Source organism: Chiloscyllium punctatum, chromosome 25 (genome assembly GCF_047496795.1).
Source record: "Chiloscyllium punctatum isolate Juve2018m chromosome 25, sChiPun1.3, whole genome shotgun sequence".
NCBI lineage: Eukaryota > Metazoa > Chordata > Chondrichthyes > Orectolobiformes > Hemiscylliidae > Chiloscyllium > Chiloscyllium punctatum.
The window spans coordinates 20630533-20642340 of NC_092763.1; the positions used below are offsets into that span (position 1 = coordinate 20630533).

The 11808-nt window shown below is 44.6% G+C and overlaps 1 protein-coding gene across 1 annotated transcript in view; it reads right to left on the bottom strand.

Moving 5' to 3' along the window:
* The window catches only part of LOC140495617 (sodium- and chloride-dependent neutral and basic amino acid transporter B(0+)-like), a 91135-nt gene extending 81484 nt beyond the window's left edge, over positions 1 to 9651 (bottom strand). The window contains exon 1 of the mRNA XM_072594616.1: positions 9607 to 9651. Within this exon, the coding sequence (XP_072450717.1) occupies positions 9607 to 9651 (45 nt within the window). The remainder of the gene's footprint in view (positions 1 to 9606) is intronic.
* Positions 9652 to 11808: the final 2157 nt, after the last annotated feature.

Below are 11808 nucleotides of genomic sequence, written 5' to 3' on the forward strand. Positions count from 1 at the left end.
GAGGAGTCGGAGAGGTTTCACAAGTGAGAGAGTGGGCAGTGTAGAGGGTATGCAGGATTAGTGGTACCAGGGGTTGGGGTGAGGAAAAATATCGAAGGCAACAGTGAGAGTGATAGAGCATTGGTACAGCACAGAGATAAATTGAGTGTGAAGCATCAGAGAGAAGATAGTGGCACTTACACTGGCAGACTGGAGAAGGTCATTGACCTGCATCCTACAGAGTTAGACATTCCTCCAGATGGCTGAGACTGTACTGACCCGAGTAATACCATCATACAAAGCTGGCATGGTCAGTGTCGTGCTTTCCTCTGCCAGTCCTGGGGGGGGAGAGGAATTCCTGCTTTTGAGCTCCCTCTGTTAGGATCTCCAGATACCTATCTGAAAAGCAGGGCACCAATTGCTGCCTGTCTACCAATGACCAAGGCAAATGTCAGGGAACTGTGCAAGGGCCTTTAAAAATGACACAAACTGTAAGGGTTTGGGGTTAATTGCGGTATATCCACCAAGCGGTGAGTTGTTCTGCGAATGGCATATGGTAAGATGGGGCAGGAATCTTATAAGAGGGAAGCATTATTGGCGGGATAGGGTAGTTAATGCAGCGAGGTTGGTAGCAGAGGATGAGAAAACTTGTTAGGCCTCACAGTGGAAATCCCTCCAAAAAACAAACTCTAATGCAGTTTACACTTACCAAAAAGAAAAACATATAAGATTTAGCCCTCTGTGTAGATCTCTATTTAACAGCAACCAGTTGCTAGTTTGGAAACCCCTTGAACAACACAGAGAGACTCTGCACTTCACAATAATCAAAATCATCAGCCATTTTGCCTGAGTTTACATGCACATTTTGATCAGGTACTCACAGTGTCCTCTGAACGGTATATTAGATGGTAAAGTTGTAAGAACCTTGACACAGCCAACTGTCGTATGTCCATACGGTGAATGATGAAAGATTCTTCTGTTTACTGATGATGTAGAATTCCAGTTTGAAAACTCGAACTGCTACAATAGTCTGACTAAAGGAGTGACTCCTGGCACAGTCTAGGAACAGGTGAATCTGTTGGTCCAAGGCTACTAATGTGTATCAATTTCAGGACACTCAGTGTCAAAGTGCATTTACATTTTTGTTACATTTTTAAAATGGGACAGAACTTTGCAGCTGCAGCAATCAGTCCATGGAATTTTGAACCATCCTGAAATAACCGGATTTTTAAAAAAAGTCTGATGCTTAGCTACTGTTTGACTATTTATTTTGTTGGGCTTAAATTGCAATAATTAACTTTTAGATTAACTTTCACGGTTAACAGTACTAATAGTATACTGGGAATTGAGAAGCTTCAGCACCACATTTGTCTGTTGCCTTTTAACCCAGTCACAATACATATATCAGCCTTTGGGGTTTCGTGACTGTCGTGAAGTTGAAGGCGTGCACTGTACCTTTAAGAAAGACAACTGCCATCCAGACAGAAAAGCCTGGAGATCTAACATTTTGCTCTCTAAGAAATTAGGAAACACTCTCTATCAAAGGTACCTATGCATACAAAATGTACTCGCAATAAAAAGAAAGAAGACAATCAAGGGAATTCAGTAGCCAGAAGAGTGAAGTCACAGAAGACGACAGTAGCTGTGTCATTTTTGAAATTAAGGTGATGTAATTTTAGAAATGTCTTATTGAAACAGCATAATGTTATAGAGTTGGAGGCAGATAACAATCAGTTGAGAAAAGTGGGGTCTTAGAATTGTGAATAGTTGTTTAAGGTTCACTTTTAGAGTAAATAAAATAAATTGATGTTATTTTCTTTAAATAGTGGAATTTGGGAGTTCTCTGTCACTCATATTTTAACAGATTATGTGTTGAGGTGAGCTTTGGTTTAATTAACAGAAGGGTTAACCTCCGTGCCATAACATGACTTTCACCGATTAATTGGAGTGGGAGCAACCCATGGCAGTCAAAAACTACCGAAAAGGACCCGACAAGGACCAGAATTGAAGAATTGCATATGTGTTTCGATGGGCCTGAATTGTCACAGGTACTGAAGTACAGAGAAAATCTTTATTCACAAGCAGTCCTGAGTGTCATGCTGTGAGCTGTCAGGACTAAAGGGAATCTCTGATCCTGATAAACGGGAGAAAGATAGGCCCAGGGAACAAGTAAGTTTGACCTCAAGTGATTGGGGTTCACTGCAGGAGTGTGGGTCCTCACTCCTGGCCACATCAGGTGCTGTCACAGTTATATGACTGGGGCTCTAAGACACAATCCTCATGCTTATGTTCCAGAGGATGTATCTTTGCATCCCACCATGGCCATTAATGAAACATCAAATTCAATTTGTTAAAATATGGAAAAGAAAGCGAGCCTAATTGCAATGAAGCAACCACGATCTACTTCCCAAATGTCCTTTAGGAAAGGAAATTAGCCATGATTGGGAGGCAATGGCCTAGTGGTATTATTGCTGGACTGTTTTTTCAGAGAGTCAGATAACATTCTGAGGACCTGGAGTCGAATCCTATGATGGCAGATGGTGGAATTTGAATTCAAAATATATCTGGAATTTAATGATGACCATGAATCCAATGTTGATTGTTGGAAAAACTCATCCAATTCACTAATGTCCTTTAGGGAAGGAAACTGCCATCCTGACCTAGTCTGGCCTACATGTGACTCCCAACCACAGCAATGTGGTTGACTCTTAATTACCCTCCGGCCAAGTCGGGATGGGCAATAAATGCAGCCTGGCCAGCGATGCCCTCATCCTGTGAATGAATAAAGAAAAGATTACATGTGACTCCAGAACCACAGCAATATTCTGGGCTCTTAACTGACATTCATTTAGAAATGGGCAATAAGTATGACCCTATTAACACATCTATCTCATGAAAACAGTTAAAAGAGATGAAAAGGGCTGCTCCAGGCAGGAGAGATTAGCAGGAAGCACATTGAATTACAAAGCCCTTCACTCTGCCTTCCCAAACCTTTTCTTGTACATTCCTCCTCTGACCAACATAGCTGTTCGGGGGAGAGAGAAAATGAGGACTGCAGATGCTGGAGAGTCAGAATTGAAATGTGTGGTGCTGGAAAAGCACAGCAGGCCAGGCAGCATCCAAGGAGCAGGAGAGTCAATGTTTTGGGTCTCTTCATGAGGAATGTGGTTTGGGGGGTGGGGAAGGGGGCTAAGAGATAAAGAGGAGGGTGGGGGTGGGGCTAAGGGAAAGTTAGCTGGGAAGGCGACAGGTGGATGCAGGTGGGGGGGGTAATTGTGATAGGGCAGTGGGGAGGGTGGAGCGGACAGGTGGGAAGGACGATGGACAGCTGGCACAGTTCAACAGGGCGGTGCCGAGTTGGAGGGTTGAATCTGGGATGAGGTAGAGGGAAGGGAGATTTGGAAACTAGTGAAGTTGACACTGATGCCATGTGGTTGAAGTATTCGAAGTCAGAAGATGAGGCATTCTTCCTCCAGTCGTAGGTGGCTTAGATTTGAGGGTGGAGGAGGTCCAGGACTTGCATGTCCTTGGTGGAGTGGAAGGGGGAGTTTAAGTGGTCAGCAAAGGGTGGTGGGGTTGCTGCTTGCGTGTGTCCCAGAGTGCTCTGTGAATTGGTGTTCTGTCTTGCAGATGTAAAGGAGACCACATTGTGAGCAATGGACACTTCTCACATCCCTATCTGAGCAACCAACTCTGACCGTAATGCTATTGCAATCTCACAGTGACTCTCCATTCTCCCTCACATCCTCTCAAAACAGCTCAAATTCAGGTTGCTCCTTTGTCTTCTTGCGTTTTCTTCATCTGATTCATGTTTATGATACATAAAATATATTTCAACGTTCCATTGTCCTAACCTCCCTCCTGCTGTCTGCCAACTACCTCATGAAGCAAGATCTGATGCATCAGAGATGAGAAACTGAACTGTCTGAGGGGGCTACATTGTGGAACTTGTTTGCTCTGTGGCTGGGGTAGGGAACAGTGGGTTCATAACTGATGTGCTAGATGTATGTACTGTCGCACATTCATGCCAGCGCATCGAAAACCATCCATCCAGGCCATCTCTGGAACTAAGTGTGCATATACCCTCATCAGGTTAGTCTCCTCCACTTGGGAAATAGTTAGTAGCCCAGAATAATGAGTTGCCAGTCAAATCAAACATGAGTGTCATACAGGTAGTTGCCTACAATTGTGTTTATTAAATGCGATTTGTGAATTGCCGACAATTATTTTATAAAGTGAACTGCCTTCGCTGTTACGTGAGTCTCCTCCCCGGCACTAGGTGTCGCGGTGCGTGGAGGACTGGACTTTGTGTCACCATCACGTGTTCAACAGGCTCATGCGTTTCCTCGTGAAGGGATGTGAGATGTTTACATTAGTGGACTTGGAAAAGCATGTCAAATAACTTCACCAACACTTTCCACCCTGACCTTTAATTTACCTGGACCATCTCTGACACCTCCATCCCCTTCCTGGACCTCTCCATCTCCATTAGTGATGACCAAATTGACACTGACATTTTTTACAAACCTACCGACTCCTACAGCTACCTGGATTACACCTTTTCCCACCCTATCTCTTGCAAAAATGCCATCCCGTATTCCCAATTTCTCCGCCTCCACCGTATCTGCTCCCAGGCGGACCAGTTCCACCATAGAACACACCAGATGGCCTCCTTCTTTAGAGACCGCAATTTCCCTTCCCACGTGGTTAAAGATGCCCTCCAACGCATCTCGTCCACATCCCGCACCTCCGCCCCCAGACCCCACCCTCCAACCGTAACAAGGACAGAACGCCCCTGGTGCTCACCTTCCACCCTACAAACCTTCGCATAAACCAAATCATCTGCCGACATTTCCGCCACCTCCAAAAAGACCCCACCACCAGGGATATATTTCCCTCCCCACCCCTTTCCGCCTTCCGCAAAGACGGTTCCCTCCGTGACTACCTGGTCAGGTCCACGCCCCCCCCCCCCCCCCCCCCCCCACGACACACCCTCCCATTCTGGCACTTTCCCCTGCCACCGCAGGAACTGTAAAACCTGTGCCCACACCTCCTCCCTCACCTCTATCCAAGGCCCTAAAGGAGCCTTCCACATCCATCAAAGTTTTACCTGCACATCCACTAATATCATTTATTGTATCCGTTGCTCCCGATGTGGTCTCCTCTACATTGGGGAGACTGGGCACCTCCTAGCAGAGCGCTTTAGGGATCATCTCCGAGACACCCGCACCAATCAACCAAACCGCCCCGTGGCCCAACATTTCAACTCCCCCTCCCACTACTCCGAGGACATGGAGGTCCTGGGCCTCCTTCCCTGCCACTCCCTCACCACCAGACGCCTGGAGGAAGAACGCCTCATCTTCTGCCTCAGAACACTTCAACCCCAGGGCATCAATGTGGACTTCAACAGCTTCCTCATTTCCCCTTCCCCCACCTCATCCTAGTTTCAAACTTCCAGCTCAGCACTGTCCCCTTGACTTGTCCGGACTTGTCCGACCTACCTAGCTCCTTTTCCACCTATCCACTCCACCCTCCCCTCCCTGACCTATCACCTTCATCTCCTCCCCCACTCACCCATTGTACTCTATGCTACTTTCTCCCCACCCCCACCCTCCTCTAGCTTATCTATCCACGCTTCAGGCTCACTGCCTTTATTCCTGATGAAGGGCTTTTGCCCGAAACGTCGATTTTGCTGCTCGTTGGATGCTGCCTGAACTGCTGTGCTCTTCCAGCACCATTAATCCAAAATGTTATTGCAGTCTGAGGACAAGAAGCTGGGAGCAATCTGTAAATTTAAATAATTAAAGTGTTGAGATAAGAGTGAAATTTCACTGGAATTGACTAACAGTAAAATGACAGTATTGAGGAGCAGTTTGAAACGGCTTTGTTGTTTGTATTAAGAGCTTTTTTGTCTCGTTTTGTTTAACATATATGTTTAGATGTTAAGAAATATCTGTAGACTCAGTATTGGAGAGGAACCTGAGAGACAGGATGTATGATTACTTGGAAAACCATAGTTGGATACCATGACCTTGTGAGGAACAGGCAAAAGTGAGGACTGCAGATGCAGGAGGTCAGAGTCTAGATTAGAGTGGTGCTGGAAAAGCACAGCAGGTCAGACAGCATCCGAGGGGCAGGAAGATTGACATTTCGGGCAAAAGCCCTTCATCAGGAATTCAGTGAAAGAAATTAAGATTCAGCCCTTGATTTATCAAGGCAGGTTTCATTCCGAGATTTGATGTGTGCAGTGGATCAGATCAGAGGACTGGATAGAATGTAGTGCAGCCAGCAGGTATAGATGCCAGTGAAGAATCAAGTTGAAGATTCTGATGGATTGCACTAAACAGATCAGTTACAACACATCAAAATTTACTTAGACTGCGCTATCATATGTGTTAGGCTAAGTACTATTTTTGTTTCGATTTTTTAACTGGTTTTTATGGTAGTTTGCCCCAAACCTTAGGCCCCACTATTTCTATTGCACCATTCTCTATAATATGGCATTGCATAGAGATCTACCTGTATGCATATAGACATTGTAAGGCCCTGAACAATTTTAACAAATTAGGAATTTTATTTCTGAATTTCAGTCTCTCTACGGGGTTCAGGTATTGTTTACAATCGTAACTTTTCACTTGGAGACATTAAGATTTGAAGTAAGTCTCAAATTTTTCCCCCACACATTCCTGAATTGTGCCTTGCAGGTAGTCAAGAAAAACTGAGGAGTCAGCAGATGAACCACCGTAGCAGAATATTCAGTTGCGAGTTTTGAATGTGGGGACTCATCAATGGTAATACTGCTGTAGGACAAGTGAAGATGGTTATTTGGACATGGAGTGCTCATTGTTATGACCAAACCCACTCAAAATATTCAGAAGATAGTCTAAACCAGAATGTTTTCTGACTTTAAAGTTAAATGTAAGGTGATGTGTTCTAGATGCCATTCAATTGGTCAAACTAACAGATTTACAATATAGTTAAAATACAACAAAAGAAAGAAGGAATTGAAATAGTTGTATTCGAAGACTTAACAGACTAGATACAGCTGATACAGTAACTATTCCTAATTAACTGTTCCAATACAGTAACATCCCACAAACACACCCTTGGCAAAAAGCAAATTCAGAAAACAGATTGTCTCACATGCAACTCCCATATAGCATAAAGAGAATCCAAGCTTTTGGCTGTTACCACGAGAGGGAGAAAATAGCTTTCCCTTCTTCAAGATTCCAACAGCAACTGCTAAAAGCTAAACTAAAAACCCTGGTTCTATGGGAGTTCAACCACACCTATTCAGGCTGCTTCTATTATTCCAACTTAAAAAAAACAAAGCTTTGTTTATCTTCTGAATCTTGACACCTGTCCCCCAATCTGTGTCTCAATGAAATCAAGAAAAAAATACAGCTTTTAAAGCTGCAGAATCATCACATGAATTGCCTGGAAATTGTGTGCCACAAACAATATTTGCTACTCATCAAGCATTTCTTCAACATTGTTCAGGTCTTGCTGCATGTGGGTTTGAATTGCTTTCCATTTGGAGGAGTTAAGAATGAAACTGAACTCTGTGCTAACATCAGTGAAAGCAGGAAATGGAGTCAACATTTTCATAAGGAGAATGATGACAGAAACTTGATAATCAACCAAATCCCTCTCTGTTTCACCTTTTAGCTGTTTCACGAAACACTTGTTTCCTTATATTCTGTACTATTTTCTGGTTATCCATAATGAGCTTATGAGTCAAAGATATAACTATTTTCTGATAGGCTCTGCCTCCCTTGGTGGGTTACACTGGTTCCCTGGAGATAACTAACCTCCTATTTAGTATCTTCCATGGACTTCATCAGGGATTTGGTTTACTGCCACGGCTAGGAGGTGATACAAAATGGTGCCAATGGCATGGAATCAATTCCTATCGTCCATTTGTGGAGATCCTGCTTCATTGGATGTGCTGGTGTTGTCGTAGTGCACAACGTTTAAGGAAGAAAATTATCTCTCTCTCTCTAATGGACGGAAATGAGTGTGGTCTGTTGTGACCAAGGATTAATGATGATGAATTTAATACCTCCTCCTGTCTTCCCCAGACCATGACCACCATGGAATGTCAGGCTATTGTATCAGCTATGGCCCCTAATCTTATTTCATTTGGTTTCATGAAGGTAATGAATACTGGAACTCAGCACTATCTTTTTGTGATATGCCACTCAGCAGTTGACTATCTTCCTGATGCCACCTTCCTAATCTTTTCTACCTTCAGTCATGTTCACTGTCATAGCCCAGAAGGACTAAAGCTCCAATCTCTGGAGTAGACACTCATTTTTAACCCTCATGCTGCTTTTCTTTGTGACCCACTAGCATTTCTTTTTAGCCAAAAGCTAGAGAGCTTTTTGCTGCAGTTTCTTGTGATATTCAGCACCAAAGTTAAGGTATTTCTCATGTCTTCAAGGTTAGAATCTGAGTGTTCAGATCATTGGTGGGAACCAACATATTCTCAATGATCCGATGTCCAATGTTGAATGTTCTGTACTCAGCAAAGGTCTCAGTGTCCCCACCTTAATGAATTTCGGGCAAGACATGATGTTGAACTCTTCTTCCGTCATCTTTGCCTCCATGCCCATTTCTTTGGACAAGAGTCCTCTTTCCATCCCACAGATTCCTTTGCCCAGCTCCAACACTCTCCCTCTCTCTGGTCTTCTGCCTGTACTCGATCTGTTCATTGAGAACTGTCGACATGACATTGCTCACCTCAATTTCTCTGCACCCCTCACCCATTTAAACCTGTCTCTTCCTGAACTGACTGCACCCTGTGCACTAAGATCCAATCCTGACTTTGTTATTAAGCCTGCTGATCAGGGTGGTGCTGTTGTAGCCGGGGATACTGGTCTCTACATTGCAGAGATGGAGTGCAGTCTCTCAGATACCCCCTCCTATCTCCCTTTGGACTAATGACCCCACTATGGAACATCAGGCCATTGTATTATCCATGGTCAGTAACCTAATTTCATTTGGTGATCCCTCCCCCCCCACCCCCCCCTGCCTCCAAGCTGACAGTAATCTAAACCCACATAGCTTATTTCTACTTCTGTCTGAAAATCCACAAACAGAACTGCTCCTACCAGACAGAACCCATTTCTTCCTACCTTGATTTGGTCTTTTCTCTCCTGGTCCAGTCCCTGTGTATTTAACATTTGCAATTCCTCTGATGCTTCAAGAGGAATTCCAAATTTGCAAGCTCCAGCCACCTCCTCTTCACCATGGACATGCAATCCCTGTACATGTCTATTCCCCATCAGGATGGTCTCAGGGCTCTTTGCTTCTTCCTGGAACAAAAACCTGAACTATCCTCTTCCTCCTCTGCCTGCGCAAGCTCATCCTCACCCTAAACAACTTCTCTTTTCATTCCTCTCATTTTCTTCCGGTCAGAGGGGTGGCCATGGGTAGACACATGGGTTCCAGTTATGCCTGTCACTCTGAGGGGTAAATAGAACATTCCTTGTTCCACTCCGATTCTAGCCCCTACCCATAACTTTTTCTTCAATATATCAATTATGTCATTGGTGCTGCTTCCCTCTCTCATCTAGAACCGGAATGGCTTATCAATTTTGTTTTCAATTTCCAGCCCACACTCACTTTCACCTGGTCCACCTCTGATTCCTCCCTTCCCTTTCTTGACATTTCGCTTTCTATTTCTAGTGATAGACTGGCCATAAATATCCACTATAAGCCCACCTACTTCCACACTCATCCACAATATACATCCTTGCACTCTGCTTCCTGAAAAAACTCTATTCCATTCTCCTAGTTCCTCTATCTCCATTGCATATGTTCCAATAAGGCCAACTTCTACAAGGGAGCCTCAGAAATGTCCACCTTCTTGCTGAACCGAGGATTCCCCAGCACCATTGTTGACAAGGCCCTCAACTGCGTCTGACCCATCTCCTGCAATCCCACCCTCACCCCCCTCTTCCCCTCCCACAATAGCAATAAAGTTCCCCTTGTCCTTACCTACCATCCCATCAGATCATCAGCACCATTTCTGCCATCTCCAGCGAGATGCCACTACCAGACACATATTGCCCTACCCTTGGCCACCTTCCGCAGAGACCATTTCCTCCAGGATACCCTGGTCCACTTTTCCTTCACTCCCAACACCCTCCCACAGCCCCATGACCCCTTTCCCTGCAACTGCCAAAGGTGTAACACCTGCCCATTTACCTCCTCCCTCCTCAGTATCCAAAGGCCCAAACATAACTTCCAGGTGAAGCAGCACTTTACCTGCACCTCTCACAATCTAGTCTACTACATCCGCTGCTCACAAAATTGTCTCTACTACACTGGGGAAACGAAGCGTAGACTGGGTGAACACTTGGCAGAATGTCTACATTATCCCTGCAAACATGACCCTGAGCTTCCAGTTGCCTGCCACTTGGACACACGACCTTGTCCCTAGCCAATATCTTTGTCTCAGACTTGCTGCAATGTTCCAGCAAAGCTCAGCGTAAGCTGGTAGAACAACACCTTATTTTCTGCTTTTGGACCCTGCAACCTTCTGAACTCAATATCAAGTTCAATAACCCTCAACCACACATATCAGGCCTTGTTATCACGAAGTCTGCTATTACACATCAGCCATTATTAGCCACTAACGGTCTCCATTAACAGTTATTCATCCTCCGAGCCAGCTCATTGTCCTCTCCTTTGTCTATCCAACTGTTATTCTCTCTCCTTGGGCTCTAGCCCTACCTATTGTTTACTCCTTACCCTCTCCTACCACCCTATCTTCTACATTAAAAAAACGGCATTTTCTTCATTCCCATTGGTTCTGAGGAAGGGTCACCGGACCCAAAACATTAACTCTGATTTCTCTTTCCAGGTGCTGCTGGAGCTGCTGAGCTTTTCCTGCAATTTGTTTTTGTACTGACAGTTACCTGTTGTCTTCAATGTTCCACGCAGATTAACTCTCCATCCATCAGTGTTAAGGACTGAGACATCATAGCAATCATTTCAGGGATGAACTCTTTCAATCTCTCTCTGGTGTATAATATGGCCAGAAAAGTAGTCAGAACTTCACATGGGTTTCTGCATCTACAGTGACTGAGCAGAGCCTAGAAAGGCTGAGACCTTCCAATAGGGGCCCTCCACTACTGTCCTTCTGTCCAACACCCTCCTTGCTTATTTGTGATGTGTGACTCATTAGGTCATAAGTCACTGCCTTTCCTTATTGGTCTCACTGAGCTGTGTGTATCTCAGCTGTGTGGATGGTGTGTATGAGTCCTCTGCTGCATGTTGGAGCCTGGTGATCGCCAGCTCCGGTTATTGGCTTGTACAGAGAGGACAAGAGTCAATTCTCTCATAACTCACAAGTCACTTTGTTAATGTTGTTACACAACACGTGTGTAGCTTATACATTTGTTGGCATAAACCAAAAGTTAGAACATATTTGTGCACACAACTAGGGACCTCTGATACTCCCTGAGTAGTCACAAAATATAAAAGCTAATATCCAAGCAGGATAGTTGCTGATGATGACAAGGGCTGACGCTGGCCAGGTGCTTCTTTCCCTGCCTCTCTCTCAATGTTGTTACTGTATTCTTGATGTAGGGTTCACTTCTGTGATGGTCAGTCTCTGGATTTTCCACTGGCTCCATGTCCAAGAGTCATCTTCTTATTCCTTTCCTTTCTAAATGTCTGTCTCTGCGCCATTGGCTCAGGCTCATTTGCTTTACCTTATTGGCTCTGACCCACCGACTTGGGCAGCTTGCCCAAATAAGGGTTTTGCATTACTTCATCTTCCTTTGATATTACTTCATCTTTCCAAGAAACTTGATATAA